At 51.1% G+C, this 24,254-nt stretch overlaps 4 protein-coding genes across 4 annotated transcripts; all 4 read left to right on the forward strand.

Annotated features, from left to right (window-relative positions):
- Positions 1–4,561: 4,561 nt before the first annotated feature.
- Z518_04969 (uncharacterized protein) lies at positions 4,562–6,748 on the forward strand (the record flags this gene model as incomplete). The annotated part of the gene is made up of 1 exon (XM_013418675.1): positions 4,562–6,748. The coding sequence occupies one exon, from the start codon at positions 4,562–4,564 to the stop codon at positions 6,746–6,748; it is 2,187 nt and encodes a 728-aa protein (XP_013274129.1).
- A 7,326-nt stretch (positions 6,749–14,074) lies between these two features.
- Z518_04970 (uncharacterized protein) lies at positions 14,075–14,605 on the forward strand (the record flags this gene model as incomplete). Its single annotated transcript, XM_013418676.1, has 1 exon — positions 14,075–14,605. One exon carries the CDS (start codon positions 14,075–14,077, stop codon positions 14,603–14,605), a length of 531 nt encoding a protein of 176 aa, XP_013274130.1.
- A 3,870-nt stretch (positions 14,606–18,475) lies between these two features.
- Positions 18,476–18,670, forward strand: Z518_04971 (uncharacterized protein; the record flags this gene model as incomplete). The annotated part of the gene is made up of 1 exon (XM_013418677.1): positions 18,476–18,670. The coding sequence occupies one exon, from the start codon at positions 18,476–18,478 to the stop codon at positions 18,668–18,670; it is 195 nt and encodes a 64-aa protein (XP_013274131.1).
- Positions 18,671–21,443: 2,773 nt separating this feature from the next.
- Positions 21,444–21,947, forward strand: Z518_04972 (uncharacterized protein; the record flags this gene model as incomplete). The annotated part of the gene is made up of 2 exons (XM_013418678.1): positions 21,444–21,528; positions 21,595–21,947. The coding sequence occupies 2 exons, from the start codon at positions 21,444–21,446 to the stop codon at positions 21,945–21,947; spliced, it is 438 nt and encodes a 145-aa protein (XP_013274132.1).
- Between the last annotated feature and the right edge of the window lie 2,307 nt (positions 21,948–24,254).

The following is a 24,254-nucleotide window of genomic DNA, read 5'->3' on the forward strand; positions in this document are numbered from 1 at the left end:
CGGTCGATAGTCTGGAGCAAGCAAAGAAGGAATCAAAGTGTGGGTGGAATGCGATGGTGATTGGAGGGAGGGGAAAAGGTTGGCGCTTCCAGTCTAAGATTAGGATGGACTTTGACAGTTTCGACGAGTGGCCGGCCAGTACGTACCAAGAGCAGGTGAATTAGCGCCCATCTTGACCATGGCTGCATACGACCCCTGTCCATCATCTGGGTCCCCCCGGTCAAGTCCAGGTTGTGGATATCCAAAACGGTATCGTTTTCTGGTCATGTCAAGACCCTCAACTGCCAACCGTCTCCCTTTCCCCTCAGCCCACGGCGGCCACTGACTGGTCGAGTTACCTTATTTTTGCAGTTCGAAGAAATCAAAAGGTGGACATTTGAAGAATGGTATTGGCATTGGACCTTTTCCGGTGTGGGCTGGTCCCACTGGCGAAGAGTCACCGGGTACGCTCCAAGAGATGCTGTGGCATTTTGTAGCAACATTATGATTTTCGTGTCGCTGCTCTGGTTGGAATTGTACTTTTACTCGGGAGGTACAAATACCAATTCTGAGGAAAGAAATCACGAGACAAGGTTACCAGAGCCATGACCACCAGCAACGCATCGACACCGTCATGCGGTCGACCACCCAATGATCAATGGGAACAACTTTTGGAACCAGCTTTCTTTGGTGTTCCGAACAATGCAAAAGATGGAGAACATTCCGAAGAGTTTGACTTGCAGTGACTCGCTTGCCCGCATGCTGCCGGTCGAAGAAGCTTTTTTTTTACGGAATGACGCATTTAGTCGATCAATATCATTTTATTTTTTCCCATCTCGTTCGCGTCCCCAAAGTCTGCAGACGGGGAACACAGTGCCCGTCAATGCCACTCCTATTGGTAATTTCGAGAGCAGTTTTCACAACACAACATCGCTCATCCTCCAGCAACTTTGTCCAAGTGCCACGGTCTGGAAAATACCCCTTTCTTCTGTACAATGTGTCACTGCAACACGGTGCATCCACAGTTCTTCCGGGGAACGGCGACGGACTTTGAGGCAGCCCTAGGCCGTTGACGATCTCGAAGGGGGCAGAGGGCTCTTCTGGCCAGAGTAAGTGCTGGCGCAGGAAGGATGAGAGGGCCATGACAAACAAGCCGATGGTGTGTAGAAAATGGTGGGAGGACAATGCTCGATTGGACGAGGACGGTCAAATTAGTCGATTAGTGCTGAAGCCACACAAAAGCTACCCTGGTCACCGGAACAGTTTGTTCCCTGGTTCAGTGAAGTCCAATCTGGCTGTCGACCGCTGCGGGAGCAGCGGGAACCAACCGTGATGCCAAGCCCACTCTCGTGCATTAGCCTTGCCGCTTTAGCGTGGTGGGGAATAGTACCCCAACGACGGCACTAGTACAAATACTAACTAGAGCGGCACAATACTTGGTCAGTGCTTCTGCTTTGTGGCTAGTAGATGGTTTGTGCGGCTTTTTGATGCTGAGAATCCGAGATAGAGCTCCCTCCCCTCATTTTTGCGTGCTTCGAATCCTTATTTTTAGAAGTCCTCGCTTCTGATCGGCCTACCTTTTGATGCCGAATGTTGATCGATCTCAATTTCGCATTCTGCCATTGATCACAAACCAACACATGTTGCATCAAACATCAGGTATCCATCTGCTTCTATTATGAGCATCCTTTCCAGAACATCGTTCCCACTGTCACAGGAGCCGGGGCGGGATGGGCACAAACTCCTGGACCCTCTGAAGCATTTGACGTTTGCTCTTGACATTGACATCAGCTCGAGTTCAATTCCATACATAGAAGTATCATCCACCTGATGATTGTACGGTATCAGGCTGAGCTCTCGCCCAGATGAGAGATAAGCCGGCTGAATCTACCTTGGCCTTGACGGCTATTGTCGTTGTCTTTGCTTCCAGTTCACGTCGGTTTTCGCTAGATCACGGGCACTCGGCTACTTTCTTGTGCTACCCAAATCCCAGAACACTGCTCCCCCATCCCTCGCACATGATGACTAGCGACCACGAGTTTTTCTCATGCTCCCGAGAGCAAATTCTGTTCCTTCATCACCATCACGTCCAGCCTCCCTTGCTTTCTCTATCACAGATCTGACAACGCCATATACCTGGTAAAGTTCGGAGCACTCATGGCTGGCGGCTCCCACTGTTTCCCTGACGGGGGTGGTTATTCATCCTGTACCTTCGAATACACTACGAACAGGTCTAGCTCCACTGTCACGCCATGCCGCTGCTAATTTGACAAGACGAGAATTTTTCGTGGCCCACATGCCGTGGAAACATGCACATCGTCTCGAGAAGCCCTTTACACTTAGCAATCGTGCTTGGGAATCAAACTTTGCAGGAACTGATTGCGTCTAGAGAGGCTTTTGGCACCACTACCAAGCGAGGCCGTTGAAAGTTCACTCCATTCTACATTCCCATACTGTCCTATGTCCGGTGTTGTCCAACTTCCTGTGCCGAGTACCGATGTGGGAGAAAACGGGTACGGAAGTACATACCGGGAACGGTGGGTGTTATCCCACCGGACCTGGCGTACTGCATCATCCTCTTGTACCCCAACCACAAAATTACCGCCACCCTTTTCTCATGCCAGCCTGTGGGGAAATTAGCGGTGGGCTCACCGCTGCCAAGGATCGTGGTAGAAGCTGCCATGTGCAACATGCCATCTCGACGACAAAGGATGAGTGCACGAGTGCGACACGTTGGCAGCGCGACAATTTTCGTCAACAATCTTGCGCGACATGGCTCCCACTTATCGGCAGGGTACGTGAAATAATTTTCGTGTTGAGAACCAGAGCCAGGATCATCTAAAAGGGACAAGCTCTGCAGCTCTTGACCTTTTGAACCTGGTCCCATACCGAAACTTGCTCGCATATGCATTCAGCATCCAATATCACAACGGCGAGTCGTTGGGGCGATCAAATGGTGTCACCTCTAAGCAAAGGTCGAGTCCTGGATAGGCAAGCAGAAGAGGGGAATGAAAGTTCGCTGACGAGAGGTGCTGGGTTATGTCCCCGCACTAACTTCCGGCTAATCTTTGCGCTAACATGATAGAGACTTTCGGATTTCAGCCAATCTGTTGACTATTCACCGCTAAGCGCTCATCTCGCGGGAAGGCCCGCGTTCGCCAACTCAGGTCTCTAACCTTTTCAGCACGTTTTTGGTGCTTAGGGTTGTCGGTCACATTGCGTTCAGGCCCGGGAGAAATCACATTTCAGGCCCTCCATCAACGCTTCGAAGTTGCAACGGGACAATCCAGATCTCAAGGGACCAGAAAACTCCCGATTTCAGGGTCCAAGCCGTGACTTTGTTGCCTTCCTCGAATCCCGAAGGCCAACACGGGAAGACCTATGAATGCCGTGAATACTCGTGAACTCATTCGCAGTCGCTGAAAGGATACGCAAAAAGAGTGCTGATCAGGCAAGCATAGTCTTTAGATTAGATCGAATTACTTTGTTGAAAAAATTTTTTTCTCCCTTTTTCGTCTTGTGACATGCTTGTGGGGATATGGTGCTCTGGTCACGCACCACCTCGATTCGTAGCGAGAGGGATCAGCAGGGCGAGCTCGTAAAGAGGGAGGTGATGTCCGACAGGGCCCTGGGTCATGATCAGAGAGATAAGATTGAAAGCAGGGCAAGAAAGAGAAAAGGAAGTTATTTGGGGGGAAACAGCCAATCAGAAAGAAGCACTGGCAAAAAAGGCGGGAGGGAAATACTGAGGAGGTTGGGAAAACACAGGGGAGCTGGGAGGGAGCGTGTGGGAAAATTGAGACAGAGGGGTTTAGCGGCACGGGACGCAAGAGGAGAAAAGGCCAAAGGGAAGAGCCTGAAAGGCCCGTGGGCCCGTGAGTAGGAACCCTGGAGGGGAGCGAGTAAGAAGCGCTGGATGCTATTCCGGGATACACAGAGCGCGGTGCTAAACTAGATACGGTATGACTGGTGCTCCAATACCATACGATAAGTGGACCGGTATTTTTGGAAGCTGCCCCTAGTCACAAGAAAGACTAGCATCTCGGTGGATGCTCTACTGCTATTGGTGAAGATGCGGGGGATAAGAGTGTGCTTGGTTGTATCGTCATCACCCTGTTAGAGTATCTGATTGGCTAAGAGCACAAGGACATGGCGGGGGCGGCCATATCCTGACCGCGACGGCTCCAGCGCGTATTTATTCATATACGGGCGTCGATTGGCTTGGGGCTTGTTACCGCCGACCTATGCCAGTCCAATGCTCTCCTCCTCCCACTGACTGGCTGCCTTGAACGCGTTTCACATTCATCGCACGCATTTCTCTGCAGTAGCCAACTCAATATTCTGCATCCCATCTCTGCTTCGACCTGCGTCTACCCCTGGCTACATCTCTCCACTCATCACACTCGTTCTACTGTGTCTAACCGCCCGCCTAGGGTTCCTCCTCCACCTACAGACCACCGTTATCTATACATATCTCATTCTCCTTCTTGCCATCAACCAACTCCACCATCATGGTTCAACCTTTACAACGTTGACCTTCTCCTCAAGGAAAACGTGGTATTCTCCTTTGTAACAATAAACAATGGAGTGGTCGACACGATCCTCCCAGATCCAAGTCCAACCAGTTGAGATGCCACAGAAGCCTTTCACACTCTGTTTCCTCGGCCACCGTACACATCTCCCCCGGCCACTGTCCGAAGCCACCGAGATCTTTGACACGGACAACGAGGACGAGGACGACTCAGGACCTCAACCGTGGGATTCTCAAGATGACGATAGCCAGTCCACCTTGTCCAGCCGGGACGAGCTTCCCACGCCTCCTCACACGGGTGGTCTTGACGGCTTTGAATTCCATTTTGACGACAAGGCCGTGGTAGGACCCCAAGGGCCTCATCTCTTCCAAAGCACTCCCGAGATCTATCCCAACAATGAAGACGGTGTCTTCCTCAACATGTCTCCAATGGCGGCGACCGCTGAGCCGAAGACCCCCGCCAAGCCTATCGTTGCTCTCAACACCGCGGTGGCCGAGCTCGACGAGTCCCAAGTCCGCGACTGGACCCCCCGACAAGTAGCTGACTGGATGGCCGAAGCGGGCTTCGAGTCCAGCGTTGTCGAAAAGTTCCTCATTCACGACATCTCCGGCAGTGTCTTGATTGATCTTCAATTCGAAGATCTGAAGGAACTCGACATCAGCTCCTTCGGCAAACGCCACAGAGTAATGAGCTCCATTCATCAACTCCGCAATAGCAGCATGATCTCGCTGGAATCCCCTCTCTCCAGAACTCCCTCCAGAAACACCCGCAGCCCCCGAGCTCTCCAGCGAGCGGCTCGGCCCGATGAATGCCACGTGGTCATTTCAGATCGATCTCGCTCTCGTCGACGAGCGCGACAACAACAGCAACCACAACAACAACATGACGTCGTCACTCCGGCCGAGTCCATCTCCATTGTTGGAATCGAACAGGTCCTTCCCAAGGAACACAAATGCTCCAAGGGTGAGGACTGCCCGAAATGGCAAAAACAACAACGAAAGATCCTCCGAATGCAACGTGCCTTCGAAGAGGATGCCATTGCCCAAGAGCAACAACGACCCGTCTCAGAAGCCCGGTCGGAGGCCCTTCCCTCCGTCGTCGGCTCCTCCGATGTTCTCGGGCCTTCTTCCGTCAAGATCACGGCCGAAAACCTGAGCGGAGTTCAGCCTCGTGATCCTCAAGAGAGCGTACGACAATTCCTCAACTTCCAACATCTCCACGCCCCATCTCATTCTACCAACCCGTCCCCTCCCCCCGCTGCCTCGGCCTCATATGCCGCCAAGTCCGCTCACCTTGCCGAGCACCTTCGTGGTCTTCCCAAGCTCACCATTCCCGTGAGCCAGAAGGAAGATGAGAGTCCTTCCCGAACTCCCATCTCGGCTCTCCAACAACCCACTCAAATCCAAGCTCAACTCAAGGCTCAGCTTCAGCGTGACCCGTACCACTATGGCGGCGTTGCCTCGCCAGCAGACATTTACCGTCTTGACACCCCGATGTCGGCGACCGACCTCCCTGTCACCGCCATGGCCGTCGATCCATGCCAACGCGATATCTCCCAATCCGTCCCACCGGAGATGCGATACGGAGCCGCTCCTGTCCCAGTTACCACGGCCACCACCAATCCAGAGCCCCTCCAGCGTTGCGTGTCTACTCAACCCCCGGCCGCCCCACGCCGACACCATACACGCCAACAATCCTTTACCCCCTCCGTGGCTCCCGTCCAGGAGAATGTAGACCACAACACCACTTCTTCCACCCAGCAAACTCCGCGCCCCAAAGCGGCTCGTGCTGTGACTGAAATGGACCTTGCCAACCACCAAGGCTGGATGCGCAAACGCAAGACGACTCGCATGCTCCGCCACGAATGGCAGGACAACTACTGCACGCTCGTCGGTAACAAGCTCACCATGCACGAAAGCCACTATGCCAACGCCATGCCCATCGAAGACCTCGACGTCGACGAATACACATTACACGCATACTCTCAGGCCTCAAGTTCCAAACTTAGCGCTGCCTTCAAAAAGAGTCTCTTGGGCCAAGGAAAACTTACTGACGCCGAACAATCATTTGCATTCTCCTTGGTCCCAGACACTGAAAAGGCTTCGAATAAGAAACTCTTCGACATCAAGAACAAATCTCACCATTTCGCCGTTGACTCCTCCAAGGAGCGCGTCGAGTGGATGCGCAAACTCATGCTGGCCAAGGCCATGAAGAGGAATGATACCTACCAGATCTAAATCCTCTCGACTACACCATTTATAAATCGTGCTTTACACTCCCACCCGCCTGCGATATCCCATATTCCCTTTTTATACCGTTTATTAACGAAACTATTGAACGACTCTCCTACTTAAGATGTTGCCTCGCGGCAATTTTCTTTTATCTACCACCAAATCATCGTCGACATTGACATTTGCATCGAGAAGATCCGAAATGGGGAAGGGTGGGAACCGAATCGACTACTACTACATGCATTTAGCGACAGGAGCATTCCCCTTTTTCTTTTTCATTTGGATGATTCTCTACACCGAGATACCACTCGAAAGCCTTTTTTTCTATGTCACAGCAACCACGACATCACAAATTCAAAGAACTGCCTTATAGCAGTCGTCTCACCCTCTTAAAAGGGTGGGCTCTTGAGCCCTGGACAAGAGTCCTCGTGCATTTAGCTAGCTAGCTTAGCCAATATAAAATCTCAAATCGAGATATTGAAAACGCACGACTAGGTCTTCTCTCCTCCTACGCGTCCGGTGACGTCATTGGTCCATCCTCGAGTCCCGCAGCCTCGCGCGACTTTGACACACCGAAAGCGTGACTTGCTTATTGTATTTTCTTTTCCTCTCACGACTCCGGCCTGTCCGAAGAAACTTAAACAACGAGGTCACTCAGGCAATCTTCCAGCCTCCTCTCGCTTCAGATGCCAGATAAGAGGACTCGCAAGCAGCGACGCCTGGGCAATGCGGCGAGCATCGCATTGTATGATTGTGATGTTGTAATGCGGGCTTCGAACCTCCCGTTCAGCTCGACAGGGGGCCTCTTCTGCAGGACAAAGTGGAAGACGGATTGCCGGATGTCTGATGCCGGCATGACAACCAGCCAGGCCAGGCCTGAAAGTAGCGGGGAAATTAAAAAAAAGAAATTAAAAAAAAAAAAGGGTCACCCTCACAATTCTCTAAGTCCATCTTGACAGCTCGTGTTGAACTCCAGGTTGCATCTGAAGACGAGAGCTCTCGATCAGCAGACAGCACTCTTGCTAACCTTGGCGGGAATCGGGACTTTTTTGGGTCTGGGCAGACACCAACGTAGCACTTTCCGCGGGTCGATTATAAGCTGACCGTAAGTAGTGCTTTTGGCAATCCGCTGAGCAGGGATTTGTGCCGTGCACGTCAGTACCAAGTGCCACCGCTCGGTCCCGTAGATCTTCCTGGTCTGTATTAAGAAATGCGGAGCCGACAAGGCTGATTTCTTCGGAGGAACTCATTATGGTGGAAAAAGAAAGTGCGGACTTTCTCGGCTGTGGAAAAGAAAATCAAAAAATTTTCTCTTTTCCTTTTTTCCCTTTTTAACCGGCGCTTCGTTCGAGTTGTGGCAGAGAGACTGGTTCGCATGGTTCGCATTTTGAAAAAGGGCGACCAGTTTCAGTCTCGCTTTGTCATTCGACACGGCCCAGCGTCCTTTGCAGCCGGCATTCGTATCCCAACCCCATTCTCGTCCTTCCCTCCACTGAATTTGAAAAGGAACATCTGTGTCCGAGCCGGCCGCATATGAGACCAAAACACTTTGCGGTGACGCGGCCATTATGGTTGTCGATCAAAGGTCATCCCATCGTTGAAGTTGTCGCGCCAGAGAATCGTGAATGTCAGGACGGAGCGTAGTGGTGCCATGTGCAATCCCAACTTCGTTTTTGCCAGATAAGGAGGTCTGGATTGCTCGCTCGGTGATCTCGTATGCTTGACTAACCGATTTTGGAGAGATCTAGGCCCAACATTCCCTTGAAGACCAAATAAATTTCGAAAGTTTTCAGGTTGACTGGATCAAATGTTCCACGCAAGACAAGTGAAATCAAGTCCAGAAGGTCTTCGTTAGGACAGCTGATTGACGAGAGAGTGGTGGGTTAGACACCCTTACGATATCCTGCCAATCCCGCATGATCACTATAGAATTCCGAATCTCGTGGTTCGCCTTCTCAATTGCTGCACCTTGCCATATGTCTTGCTTCCCTGCAAAATTTCTATTCGTCATCCAACACTTTGATACTGAGCGCTCAAAAGCAAGGTGTCGATATCGACCGGGCATGCTTGATCGTGTGGAGTGCTTACATAGGCGCTGGTATGGATCCTTCAATCTAGCGAATGGATGCGGGCATTTCCTACAGTACTGCGGTGGATCCGAGTTTGCAGCGGAAGCGAGCGGAGTGCATATGGGCTGGTCTGCTTCCCCTTTGCATTGCTTGCCTACCAACGTGCAAGGCTGATTCTCAACCTCGATCTTTCGAACTGGGAACACCGTTCTAATATCTTCATGTCGCGACTAATCCCAAGAGGTCGAGGTAGTCGGATCGGTGGGTTAAGTCTGCTGGCCTGACGATCCTTTTCTCAGGTGGTCGGCTCCGCCTGATGATGCTCGATAGCTGTTCACACAGTTCCTGGTGAACTCCACGAGATGGCATTGAACAATTGGGAAGCCCAAGCAGCCCTGCCCTATCCCCCAAGGTCGTCCCTCTTTTCCCTGTGCCTGCACTGCTGACCAGCCTATAACCAATTCTCCACACCACCACACCCGCACACTAAGCATTTGTACGGTGTTTCACATTGACACGCTCCTCAAGCCATATCACTCATTTGACCATTATTGAGATGTCAGGGCTGACAGCCGTTAAATAGCTGAACAAAGACACCAGTATAAGGTGAGGCGGGTAGAGCATACTGCTAGGCATCAGATCCTTCAGTAGTTGTAGTCCGTCCGCTTGACAATTGGTGGATAGCTTGCACCAACCAGGGGAGGATTCTACTTGCATACCCGCTCCCACGGGATGTTTGAGATTCGAATTCGACATGCAATCAATTCATGCATCTTCATACAATAGGATTGTGTCTACGAATGGGATTGTTGCGGCTAACCAGCTTCACTAGGTCCAGTTCGGAGTCCTGGTGCAGCCAAGTAGCAATCACTAGCGAGGAACTAAGATAGAGCCTCATATATCGGTGATAGGAAATGGTTCCCTTCAAAGTAACAATTACCCGTCCACCCTTGCAACGTCCCCTGGCGTCTCCGATGGAGGATTGAATTCCTGACAGGCCAGGAGCTTGGGATCTCACATCATGACAGATATTGCTTCGTGAGCTGCCACCAGAGGCATCGTCATGATATGCTTTGGCAAATAATGAAACTTTGATTTCTTGTCACACGCCTAGTTCATGGCCTCTTGTCCTGAAATCCTTGAGAACCCACTTTCCATTACCCACCCCTTGGTTTCCGTCTTCACACACAACGCACGTTGTGGCACATGTTGTGTAAATCCCCTGCTTGAGAGTGGCCAAGTTGACGGCGGGATACCGTCAATGCCTGGAGGTGGAAAGGTGCTTTGATCCTCTCACATCCGAACCGTGTTTCTTTCATATAAGATACCGGATGAGAGCCATCCCTTTCTTCCTTCTCATGACTTCCCTTCTTGCCTAGACTTCTTATCCACATCAGCTCACGTGGTGATTTCTATCAATCGCACTGAAATTTCAGTCATCTTCCTCGCCAAGTCGAAATTATCCGCGTTGAGGGCCAGTGTCCGAAGACCGAACTGCCTTTCTCACATACGACGACTTCGACTTGTTGAATTCCATTTCTGTTAGCTGGCCCTTTGAGGTGAACAGAGCGCACCCAATCACGTGCAAACATAGTCCAGACTTCCCGTTTCTGGCATATTGGACTCTCTCTTTGCCGTTACCAGTCATCCTCCATCGTACCCTCGACTTCGTCAGTGGGTTGCTTCTCGGACAGGTTAGCAACCCTGTGCACCTTATGGTCGTATAAGGCGAGTTTTGGTCACGAAACGCCGTCTTCATCGTCGGTTAGCGAGTCATTGACACCGCCTTTGCCACAGCTCATTGCATTCCGGCAGTAAAAAAGATCCATCCCACCATCAACCGGCGCATAAAACTATACCGATGGCCCAAGAACCAGGAAACGTGAAAGACATGCAAAGGTAACGGGATTTCTTGTTATACCGGCGGGATTGATTCATGCTAATATGATCACCTCAGATCTTTTCGTCTGACCCTGGCAAGAGCCGCGAGGCTTCCATGTAGCAATATGACGTCTCGGTTTCTCACAGATGACAGCCTCGACCGTATATCGATGTTATCACTGTTGCTTCAAGCCGCACCCAAGAGTACTGAAGGCAAACTCGTTACAGACCTGCTAGACCAAGAGACGGATATCTCGATGGCGATCGTCACTGTGATGAAAGCAGCCATTGAAGGGTTAGATGAAGTCGTTCACAATCAAGAGGTAAGGGTCGCTGGTTGGTCGGTCCAAATAAAAAAAGAAAAAAGGCTTCGACAATTGCTGACTCTGTCAAGGCATTCTGATAGTGAGAATAACTTCTCCTTCAACTTTGTCGAAAGTTCGTTTCTTTCCTCTTCAAGGTCGTTAGCTATTGGATAGAAGAATGATTGTTCGATTGGCTGGGACACCTGAGGGCATCAGGCAAACTCAGTTTAGCTCATGTTATGTCGTAACATCCGTCCATAGAGGCGAGATCATGGAGATCAACAAATAGTTGATTGGCAAATTCTAATGGTTTCGAATGGAGCCAACGTACACTATCTTTCGATATGATTGATGTGAGATGGACGAAGACGAGGGTAGGTATCTCGTGCTCACACTGCGAGGAGCCCTCCCAACAGCTAGCATTTCTCCCCCTCAGATTGGCAGCGGTCAATCCACCAAAACTTGCGACAGATAGCGGTGACTTTCTCCCAAGAACGAGACGCAGGAAAGGAACTGATATTAACGTAGTCATGGGGAGCGTCCGCTTTGGGCTGAGGTCTTGCAGATTGTGTTCTCTAGTTTATCATGAGGGAGAGACAAATAATAACCTCGAATTCAGGAATAGCAAGGGTGTCGATTGCTTTGATGCTCATGGTTAGAGCGTCAAGGGTTGCATGGTCAAAGAGGTTGGTCCGATTCTCTCCGCTCAGGTGATGGACGGACAGCAATAGCCAGTCCTAAGCAATAATTTGCTCAATCCCTGAAGGCAATCCGGATCGTTTGAGGTAAAGAAGGAGGGTGATGGGGTTTTCGAGCACATTCTCGAGGTTCGCGGAAAAGGTGACAACACCTGGTCCGTGGATCTATCACCTGGTCGGATGACGACCAGAAACCATGGATCAATAGCGCTCAGTCTGCACCTAGAGTAAGAAGCTTTGTGCGCTGAGCCGCGTGGTGGTCCGGAAAAGAGCAGCTTCAGCTAGCCGTGTGGGAAGGACGGATATATACCTCCAAATGTCTGGAAGGGAAAGATGTTGGACAAACCCTATGTGATGACCCAGAACTGCGCTCAGATCGTCAGGGCCGAACCACAGGTATTGTTCCAAGACGATGTAGAACTCGACCCTAGATACATCTCAGACAACGCCCCTGTTGTTTTGCTTGAGGGCCCACGTTGTGAAGAGCGCCGAATCGCTCGGTGAGATGGCGAATTACCAAGACCTTCACAGAGCAACAAGATCTGTTTCACGCCTCGTAAACGGGACTTCAATGCTGACAGATCCCTGAGACAGGCTTTGAAAGAAGTTGGCCTTACGGAGCGGCAAGCGGGGTTGAGTGACTTACGTCAACGACCATGAGATGTAAGATTGATACCACCAACCCATCGTCGAGATGGGCATCGGGTAAGGACGGACGTTTTTGCAAGGAAGATGTGGCATCATTTTACAACAGAAGCATAGCGCTAGATTGTTGATTCTGATGCGGTTTTGCGACGCCATTCGTATAGGCTCTGCGCTCCAACTAGGAAACATGTTGAAAGACCTGGGTCCTGCATTGACAGAGAGAACACGACCGACATTGTGGGATATCGGACATGAGCATTGTGCGCAGAAGTGGGTTGATGACCGCTGACTTACGGACTCCGTTGACTAATCCTCTTGGGAGCTCGGCGGGGATTCACTCTCTTCCAATGTGTACCGCAGCCGATAGCCTCATTCCTTGGAGGTGGTATTAATCCTCCTGAATACAGGGCTTGGAAGAGTGATATGGCCAAGGCGATTGAGACAGAGATTGGGAAGTCCGAAGAAATGATTTGATGGGACTACGCCGGGGGAAGATCCAGCTGTCCGAACAGCGGCACGGGAGGTTCCCGGATTGACCTTCTGTGAGCGATGGAAGAAAACGCGGCACGTCTGAGCAACAGAGTCAGTTTGACAGAACCCTGTTCCTGCACCTTCGATTCTTGGCCAATTGAATCCCGGATAACGGCTGTTCTTGTCTATTTGTCGCGCGATTCTGAGGGACAATTAAGAGAAGAGCTCGCTCCTATGCAGCTGGACCCCCTGGCCTCATCGTTTTAGGACTAGTCGCTCTCGGCATTGGTTCTATCTCCAGTTGGTTGTCACGTGTCGAGGACCACCCCTCGTCTACCTTGGCGAGTGGTCCAAGAAAGTCGTCGTTGATTATGTCGTGTTTGTCCTCGTCATCGAAAGTCAGAGAGGGATCAGTGACAACATATAGCCGTTTTTCTACAGGTACAGCTGTAGCCAAGCAACTGGCAGTATGTCTCTCACGCTGCTCCTAGCCGACTCAACGATATCCCTTTCGGTGACCAATGATTCCACAATGTTAAGGCCGAGGTTGAGAATGGACCTCACCGACGGTAGATGGGAGTACAGAATAGTAGAGCGAACATTTTGTCCTGATTACAATTATCACTGCTCCCGCTGCTAGCATGGTGACACTGTAGCAAACATTTTTTACATATACTAGTGCCACAGCGGCAATGAAGAGCCATTTCTATGGAAATGGGCCTGAGGGAAGGCTAGATATCCTGAAATAGAAGCGGAATCACCACTCCAGAAAAATTTTGACCCGAGCGAAATCATTCAGAAGGCTTGGGTGGCTACGTGGCGGCGATGACGCCCAAGTGGCTGAGCCCGCATATGAGGCTGGCCAATAGGCATGGACGTGAATTTTGCTGCGGTCTCCGAGGCCTGCAACCAGAGTTGCAGTGCATCTGTTGCAGTTCAGATTGGATCACCGTTGCTGCAAGGCTTTAATTTTTCACACCTCAGCTCGGCGAGGATTCGGAGGCCACGACGGTCAAACGCGGTGATCGTGGCTGAACTGCACGCTCTCCACATGGCAGGTCACGCCGCAGCTTGAACGGAGATATATATTCTCCCTTCTGGATTGCGTCTGTTCTCCCGTCATCTTACTATCTGCACATCCGTCTGTCGTTCAATCGATTATAAAATCTCAAACCGGGTTGATAATTTCCCCATTGGGCACACATCCACTCCCTTACAACCGATATCATGCATTTCTCTAAGCCATTGATTCTTGCATTCGTCATGAGTGCCTCTGCTCAAGTGGACATCGGTTCAGCCATCGATTCGGTCATTTCAGACGCAACTTCGGTCGTGGGAGATGCCACCTCGATCGGCGGCTCTGCTATCACATCAGCAGCATCGCTTGCATCCTCAATTGCCGACAGTGTTCCCTCCAGCGTAGAATCGCTTGTTTCATCTCTCGAGTCCGAAGCGTCGTCGATAGAAGCCTCTGCCGAGTCGGTAGCCTCAAGTCTTAGCGCAAGCGCCGCCACCGCTGCTCCGTCAGTACAGAGCAGCATTGAAAGCGAAATCAGCAGTGTCCTAGCCAGTGCCAGCTCTCTGGAAAACAGCATTTTGAGCAGTGCTGGCGCTGCAGCAACTTCATTTTATACCTCGGCCACGGGAGCTGCCGGCAGCATCACATCGTCTTTGGCTAGCAGTGCCTCAGCCACTGCTACTGGTGCATCTGGAAATGGCGCAGCAGATAGATATGTCGTTCCTGCTGCAGGAATGCTGGGTGCTGTTTTTTTGGGCGTGGCCGCTCTCCTGTAAATTGCATGTACTCTGTCTTTCGGTGAAGAAAATCGACAAGTGTCGGAAAAATTTCACGGGCATTTACGTGGTGGAGTTAATTCGGACTAAGGCATCAGCACTTTGTTAGGGAATCGCAGGACCGGGAATTCGATAAACATGATTTAATGGAAATTAATTTGGTCTTTCCGAGATGTCAAGACTTCATTGTTGTTTTCCATCCTTCTTTTCTTGACACCACGCGTCCAATAGCGTATGGTACCGTAACAAAGTTCTCTGTACAGAGCGACACAGTCGGTCTCGGAGTTGCAATCGATTCTGCAAATACGTCTGAGCCATCACTGCAAGAGTAATCTTGGTCCGTCAGGAAGAACCCAACATGAAGGCATGTCGTCGTTGTTCTCGTTGCCCCCCTGAATTCCAAACCACCTGCCTTGGGTCAGGCAACTTTTGCTTCTGCTTCCATTGAAGTTGGATGGGCTCTACTGCCCGTGCACTCGGTTCGACGTCACCCCAAGACAACCTCCTCGTCGTCGACCTGATGGTTTTCCATCATCTTCGACTCTCAGATGATCGTGTCGAGGTGTCCCGTGAATCAGAAGGTGAGACAAATGAAAAGTATCCGGGTTTCAAGTCGAACTGTAAGGGAAAATGCGATGGTGGTGACGCAAGAATCTGCCTCCAAGAGCTCGCCCGAATTTTCATGGAATCCGCAGGTCCCTGAGCGGCCAAAAACTACAGGAGACACAGAAGTCCCCGGCATTCGCGGGAGGAATCACGGGGGTTGGTTGCAGACTGCGAGCGATGTCTCAGTGGCCCCGGCTGACCCGTCCGCCTCACCTTTCCTAGAAGCCACTATCTCTGGAATTACGCGCACGATTCGACTGATGCAGCCGATCGAAACAAACCACAGCACTAGGGAGACGTCATGATCTCGGCAGAGTGCATTTATCAAGCTCAGCTAGCAAACGAACACACCATCTCCCGGACTCTTGAACAAACCGGTCACCTGAATTTCCGAGCTGGCGAGGATCGCCGGATACCACCGTAGTTGGGCACCGACAGCTCGGCTCTTTGAATGGTGGCGTGACCAGTAGGGCGCTTTGTGAGGGGCAAGAAGCCGTTGAGATTGTCCAGCAAGAGGAGCAGGGAACCTTCGAAAGGAAATGATCAAATGTCGGTGAATTGGAGCGTCATGACTGGGGCGAAACTTACTTAGCAGCATATTCTCGATCCCAAAGGCCACTTGAACGTCGAGATGGAGACTTTATCATGTAATATTGGGCAGAAACGGAGGGACACTTGTTGTGGACTGAAACCGGGCCTGGAGGAAGTGGGCGATAGTAACCGCGCAAAAGCGGGGAGAGGTTGCCATGGCGTCCTTCGATTACATTCCTAGGTTGGGTGCGATTGACTCTTGACAACGACGTGAAAGGGAGAGGGTGAAAAGGATGCAGGAATGACGCCGACATCGACTGCATCGAAACAAAGGAGTCTCGAGAACGTTGATTAAACGGCACAGGCGAAAGCGCATCTCTGACATTACCCATCTCTGGTTAGGGAGCTGTGATCATGTCACCCGGTTCAGCAGAGGTGGTGGCTGTTCAGCCGATTCTTGAGGAGACCTCTGGGGGTCAGGAATGGGTGGATGGCACATCGGTGGCAGTTTGTTCCAGGACGGCCTGCGGTCCGGTTGGGCAGAAAGTGACCTCACTTCTCACCGTTCCCAGCATGCCGAAGTAGAAAGTACCAGGGCGGTTAATGGCTTCTTCTGCAGTCTATCTCTTCACCCGCATTCTTGTGATGGAACGGTGTATGACTCTGACACGATTATACACGGGGCCTGATCGAGGTTGGTGATGGGCAAACCTCGATCCACGCGATGTTGTCCATTTTGGTGTTGCGCAGCGCCCGAACAGAGTAACGGGTAAACGAGCCAGTTAACTTTAGCTTTCGCCTCACCTTCGGAAGCAAATGTGGACGGATCGACACGGGAGACTCTGTCTGTCCAGGAGGTTCGGTAGAGCTTTTGAGCCCACAGGCATGGCCCTGGCAGGAGGCGGTATGGTCAGCATCCAGATCCGCAAAGTACACCCACAGTTGGGCGGCGAGGTGTGCACCAAGAGAGTCTCATTTTACAGAGCTCCGGGATTGCTAAGTGAGGAAGTTGGTGAGCAGCCAGACTCGGTCAGAGCCCCCCTGCCATCGGACTGTTTTGTGGCGCAGGCGCAGCAATTGGAAATGAGGCGTCGCCCAAGATTTGAGGGTGGATAAGCTTCATGATTGGCAGGAGGATGGGGTTCAAAAAGTGGCTCAGTCGTCTGTTGCTTGCCAGCCCCAAAATAGGAGTGCCGTTGCTTGCACCTCTTCGGCTGCTGACACCATGTTTCTGGGTTTCATGTTTCTGGCGGATTGGAGGGACGGGTGCGGCGTGCCAGTTTCAGAGAGGAACACCCACCCTGGGACTAAAGGCTGTGGTAGGTCGTTGGCACGTTGTGGTCATCTGAGCAATTCACCTGCAAGAGATCAAGGAATCAAATCAAGGAGTCGCTGGTGTTGCTGGTCAACAGTCAACAGTTGATGCTCCCGTTGTCAACAGCGAGTTGCGGTGGCAAAAAGAAATGGGAAGGGAGACTGAACGGGGAGACTGAGCAATCGGCTGTCTGCTCCTCCCCCACTGATGCAGGAACGGCAGCTCCACGGGAAAGGCTCCTTAGACTGGGAATTTTCGCTGAGGGAAAATTGCAGTCTGGCAGCGGGAGCTGAGCTGGTTCAACTGTTTGGCCGCACCTAATGCGGGCCCCGGGGCACTTGCTGGCGCAAGTTGTCTTGTTTAGGGGGGGGACTTTGTCCAGGGACTTTGGATTGCGAGACTCTTCCCCCCAGCCTATTTGGAGTCTTATGGTCTTTTGGTTGTTTATCGTCCACCAGCAATTCCATCCCCATTCCGCGCGGTCAGTTGCAGCGTCGCACGTCATCCCTTTTCGGGCTCCCTGGCGACTGGCATCTCGTTCCCCCCTTGAGTCAGTGATTCTCGTGCCAGGGCTGCCCAATCACACACCAGAAAAGAAAGAAAAAAACAATTCCACCTTACCTAGTTTCCTGTTCCATTGTATCGTCTAGTAGTCCGTCGGCCATGATCCTGGTCATCCCAGCCCAAGGGTGACGGGCGTGCTACTTGCGTCCGCGCATTGGTGCAGTGTGCTGCCTGGCCCGTTTGGCAATTCTCTCTGTTCCATAGCCTTCTCTTGCTTCCCATCCCCCTTCCCATCCTTGACGATTGACCCATTCGGTTTCTGTGCCAAACTGCCAGACACCCTCCCCCATCTCCGCCTTATTTACGGATACTGCCGTGTGTTACTCTACAGTGACATTCAGTCCACTGTCCTCGTCATCTGAGTCACGACTGGGAAGGCTTAGTTCTAGTTGCCTGATACTAAGCTGTCAAAAGTGAGGAGCCTATTGCATCTGCCTGAATGCCGTACCAGGCTTCGACGCCCAAGCCTACATTCAATGTGACTCCCTCTGTCATTATTGACCTTTCTATAAAGTGTCCCGAACGTCCTGGTCCTCTTCCCTCACACTCCTCTTATCATCAACATCCTACAAGACCAACGCCTGCAATTTCATCAAACCTTTCTGTGACAAAATCCCTCGACCCCCTTTACGACGTTCTTCGGATCCCGCCCCCATCGCCCATAACTAGTATCACCATCACCACTTTTAGAACCTCGCCACGAACCCCAAGACCATCCTTCTAGACCTGCTCATCAAACCATTAAATCCCATTCAGCTTCCTCCTAATCTTCTATATATCCGACAAACCCGAAAGTCCTCTTCAGCAACAATATACATCTGTCGGCCTGCAAAGTCCGATCCCTCGTCCACACAATGCCTCACTACCACAGCTCCTCAGGCTCCAGCAGCGGCGGCGAGAGAGTCTATCACAACTCAAGGCGAGAGGCCCGAGACCGCAAAGACCCTCGACCTGTTCCAAAACGTGAAGTTATCGTCATTCATCACCACACTATTACCCGTGATGATCCCATACGGACATCGGGCATGAGTCACAACAGATGGAAGTAAGGCTGGTCGCCCGGACTTCCATTATTCACGCAACCTCTGTACGAAATTTTCGGGCAATTGAGCATAAGGAACGGAGATACCAAAGCAAGGGAGTTTTCATGGATTGGGCATTGGATATTACTGTGGCACGCCGGGAGTTGAACCCGATTTTGTCTTTTTACCAATTTGACATACGAAGAAGCATCACTGTGGAAAGAGCATGGGCAGACTGGCACACAAGCGTTTTCATTTCATTTTACTTTCCCTTTGTCAACCCTGGATCAAGGACGGATATGCATGGATTGTACTACTTCTGAGGTCCTGGCTACTGTCCCAGCCTCATGTTTCCGACTATTTCCAAACCATCTTGAATGGCCTGTCACAACAAACTCTCAGATAGACACAGAAAGAGAAGGACGCGAGTCTTGTGTGTACCAGCAGCTCCTATTGATAGTTTAGCTTTCGGGAGGTTGGTCAGTTATCGATTGTGGTATCGCAGCCTATCGATACTTTGATGGATCTAAATTTATCCCTGAAAGGGCAAATTCAAAAATTACCATGAAGCTTTTTTCCCCCTTTCCCCTAATGACCATTCCATTGTCTCTGTGTCTGGTGATCTTTTCAACTTCATCTGAATGTCTCGTTCTCTTGCGATGTCTCGGTGCCCGGTACCATAGTCACTTCACCCATAACTATTTCCTACCCAGAAGAGTCGATCAACAAACGGAGGCATTTGCTGGGCCATGAGATCGCCCGTACGGTGCGTCCAATGATGGTGGAACTGGTGTGATCTACACAGCCTCGGAGAGAGGGCCCTCCCCAATCAAGCGTGACGTTGGAGGCGGCGGCTTAGCAAGTTCAACTGAGGATTAGCTGCGGACGAAACAGTGGGGCAGCAGACGGGCCGGCTCTCTCCCAACTTGTCGGTTTGGGCTCATTAGGCCTGTCAGAAGCCCCTGCAATTTTTGAGATTCTTGATTCCTTCGGGTACTGCGATGTCCTCGGTAGATTTCGTCCCTTCAAGTCACTCCGGGCCAAAAAGGGTTCCTTCTCCCTTGGCGGAACTTTTGATACCTGGAAGTTCATGGGTGTCATCGCTCATTGTCCGGAGAATGGAGCATTTCTTATCATCGCGCTGCCGGAAGGACAGGTGGTGTTACGCCAGTCTTTTTCGTCTGCAAATTCATCCACAATGAAGCGCGATGCAGTAGTCTGGCATCTCCCATCGACTACTACTGCATGCCACGGCAATTATCTGCCGAAACCCTTCTTTCCTGGGATCACCAGCCGTGTTTCGTCATGCATCACGCGCATCTATCATTTCGCTGCCCGCCGAAGTACTGTGCATGCATAAAACCATTCCGACTCGCTATCTGCTGAAGAACCCAAAGTCTTCTCTTGTTGATTTGACGGACCTGGCAGCACTTGTTGGTTCTGCCACGTTGACCATCCCGATTCATCGTCTTCCACCGTCGGGTCAATGTCAGGGCCAGATCTATGAGCCCACCAACTGCACATCATCGTTGGTATTGCGACGACACACTTTCCCCCAATCTTTGCCATGTGCTGTAAACCTGTGATGTCCTTTCCCCTCCCCTGGGGCTGAGCCCCCCTGACAAAAAGTCCTATTCCGTCAATGAATATTTTCCACGTCGCCAAAAAAGACATATCCTTCGCCCGACCCTCCCGAAAAATCCTGGTGTCTTGTACCAGACGAGCAAGAGAAGGAACGGTGCTGCTGGATCTCCGTGGGGTTAGGGTGGCGATGCAATAAGAACAGCAGTGCAGAAAAGAGCTTCAACCGGTGAGCCCTCTTTTGAACGGCTGCATGAGATTTGTCTCCAAAGGCTTTCGACCAATCATTTGGGTTTTTACCGATCTAAAATTTCAATGGCAGGCTATTTCCTCTAAACACGTTATCTGATGATGACGTGAAGCATTAAGGTATGCTGGTTCAGTGTACTCTGCCACTAACACTACCTACAAAGCACTTTCGAAACAAAGTCAGACTGGGGGTGGCTAAAATGTGTGCAGTACAGCCACTGGCTGCGTCGCTGGTTTTTCTTCGTGTGCTCGACTCAATGTCTAGATTCTTTCACACTCTTTGTTGTCCCGTTTCGCAAGATCCGATCCACTTGGTGGTTCTAGACTCATTGATAACGTCTGATATCTGACGTGAGAAGGATTTTTCCGTCACGACCATATCTCTCGGCCCTATTTTCATGCAGGGAAATGCAGCCACCCGTACCTATGCAAAGGGGGCCTTGTTTCACGACGATCACCATGGGCCAACCCTCGATGGAAGGGATTGGAGTGTCCTCCCCTGCATCCCTCGTTTTTGATCATTTTCTGAACCAACAGGGCTCCACGTTTTGGTTCTACAGTCTCCGATTTAACACTGAACTTGATCGATGATAGGTTGATTTTTATACCAAGACCATCGGCTTCCTCAACCGCCGTGTCGCATCGGACCTTTGAGGCTTCCCCCTCCCGACCTCTCCTCGAACTACATTCCTCTTGGCTCACCGCAGTCCACTTGAGAGGTCATTCTTAAAAGGGTGCTGTCCGACCCTTCGGACAATCGTTCTCTCACAAGGGCCAACTCTGTCATATACTCTCCGGGAAAGGAAAACAGCTGAGGTATTGCCTGCCGACACCGACCTACCTCTCCTCCTCTTCCCCCGCCATTCTTCAATCCACCTCACCGGCCCGTCCATTGAGATAATCATTCTGATATTGGGTTGTCTAGTGTCACTGACTTGGAGCAAGTGGCTTTGAGTTCCAAATCGTCACCATGGCCCCAATTGCTGCTGTTCTCTGCGGCAAACAGCCACCTCTTGCTCAATTCATGATCAAGAATCTTGCACAAAAGATTGAGTGTGAGTTTTAGCTTTCAAAAGTTCATGTTATCAATCTACACGATCACCACTGACCGAGCCTTATAGTGGTGATGGTCTGCACCAGCGTCGACAGCGCAGTGTCTGAGATCCCCGCTCTTCTCAAGGGCGAATCCGTCACCCCATCCTCCGGCCTGGGGAGTAACGCCGAAGGCGCGGGACGCTCCGACGTCTCTCTCATCATCGTGGGCGGAGGATATTCCCCAGCCGATCTTGAAGCAATCCGCTCCGCAGTCGATGCCGTCAAGCCCCTGGCTTTCTTTGTTGCTGACACCAGCAAGAGCCCACCTGGCGCCACGGGCCCGCCTCCCCCAGATGTCATCAAGAAACGAATAATGGATTGCATTGAGGGCCAGGAGAAAGGCGAGGGAGAGTTTGCTCCTGGTGTCTACATGTACTGAACTCTCGGACAGAAAGGGACAGGGGCGAGCCGAGGATGTGGCCCTCCGCCATGGGGCCTACCTTGGCCTTTGAGGTCCAACATTGACCGTTTAAGTGTCCGGTGGCGAATGTTTTGACGACGACTTACCGCTTACCAGTGTAAGAAGCTCGATCCCACCAAGGTATTTGGTATAGGACCAATGACATCTACCATACCCTCATTTAGGTGAGGCTCCAGAACCCAATTGATTGATTCTCTTGAGTGGTGGGTGTCGAGTTCCTGACTAGGTGGTACTGTGACTGCATTTCAAAACTGCCCGATCTGGAAACCTCGCAAGAATTTCCATTTCGATGCAACAACAAATCACAAATGATTGGTCTTCTAGGTTTTGGCTCTTCAATTAGCGGGAGAAATCATGCCACGGGACCACACATTAGAAAGATTAGCTTATCCAGCGCATTCAAGGTCTGTAAAAATGGACCATTAGCAATGCCGATCAGGACCCGTGCTGGAAATACCATAATGAAAGTCTGGTCGTTGGTGATTCATGCTTACCATACAAGGGACTATTCTATATTTGGGAGAGTCCAACAAGCCCCCTCATGTTGAGTTGAAGAATGTTGCAATATATCCTCTAAGGGGAGGGCAGTTTCGGGAACGACTGTACCTGAAGGTGAGAGACCATGCACCTTTTTAACGCTGGAGCTCAGATTAGTTATGACAGATGACCATAACCTTCTAAGCACCAACTACCGCCTTGTTCACCCCTTTGACGCTTCCAAACCCGGAGCTATCTCCCTGGCAATATCGTTCGTCCGGAACTCCGAAGACCTTTGCGAGCCCGACGAGACCACGATTTTCTGTGGTCGTCGCTGTTGATTTCAAGATCTAGACCACACACCCAAGTGATACGTACAAGGAAAGAACTCAGGGCTTAAAATGAGCCTACGCCCAGAGGACCCGTAAGAGCACACGGGACCCGAAAGGGCAATCTAAAGAGCGTTTGCTTGGGAGCCGAAAAGAGCCCAAAACGGCCTCCCAAGGAATGAGCACAGATCTAGAACGAGCATGCTCAGGTAATCGAAAAGGAACCCCAGAGTCAAGCAGAAACGTGGAGTAGGGACGAAGCGCGGCGCAAGAACAGCAATGGCGTGCAAATAGCCAGAGAAGTCGACGATTCGAGCCAAACCGCCATGGCACGGCGTTCTACGCTGTCTTATACTGTACATAGCCATAGCTGAGCCGCCTTCCCTAAGCTACTGCACCTCTCTCCGACGACTCTATGGAAGAACGACAGCTTGGGGTGCGTATAGCGCTTTGGCTCATTTATCTTCCAATTTTACGGTGGCAAGGGAGCACAGACGTTACCCATGGATACGGAGTCCGGCTGGCTCGGCCCTAACTGCAGCCCGCCACTGCCTCAGCCAATTTCGTGGACGAAGGACGACTTCATCTTCATCCTGGAGCGGTATCGGACCCAGTTCACGTGCTGCCTGTAACCTACGAAAGCAGGTGAGACTCCATGTTTCTATTGTTTTGTGGACATTACACTCATGCTCTTATAATCTAATATCCTCATATTTTCATGCACCGATATCGTTTCAGAGTGCTGAAGAGCAAAATAGCCCATCTGTGTTCAATCGAATACGATCAAATCAGCTCCGCACTGTCTTACCACCCCTCAAAGACACTCACGACAACTTCACGCTTCCCTCACGACGCCTTTGCCCTTTCCATCCGTCTCCTCTTGCCCCCACGACGCCTGTCTCATTCATCTGCCTGCACTCCCGGAGTCGTCTGACCGCACTCCTGGAGGGTAAATGCTAAGATATAATATCCTAGGCATTTCATGTGAGACTTGTTTTTCGTGAGAAATGGGCCAAATTCGGTCATCCGCAGAAATGGCCCTGGGTTTGACTTTCCCGATGATTTTGCTTTGGCGTTCAGGGTTCCTGATACATGACATATTCCTCGCCGAATGTCGCCAACGTTAAGAAAACCTCGTCCCTATCCTGCGACACCAGGAGACGTCTAGAATGTCAGCTTCCGGAGGTAGGTCTTCTGAATGGGATATGAGCGCTTACGTGAAATTCCCATTAGAGTCGCAGTGATCTGGAAACTGACAAATCCACGCAGCCATCTGTCCAGATTCCTGCATTCGGATATTGCTGCCTTGCCTAACCCGTGCACATGGCTTAACTTCCAAGATTGCCATGACCTGGTTGTCGGGAAGACGACCTAGAAATCCATCCACTCTTGCTTCGTATCCTTTTCCGTTTCTTTTGTTTCCAAGTTGGAATGATTTTCTCTCAAAACTCCAATCCGC

Source organism: Rhinocladiella mackenziei (assembly GCF_000835555.1).
Source record: "Rhinocladiella mackenziei CBS 650.93 unplaced genomic scaffold supercont1.3, whole genome shotgun sequence".
Lineage (NCBI taxonomy): Eukaryota > Fungi > Ascomycota > Eurotiomycetes > Chaetothyriales > Herpotrichiellaceae > Rhinocladiella > Rhinocladiella mackenziei.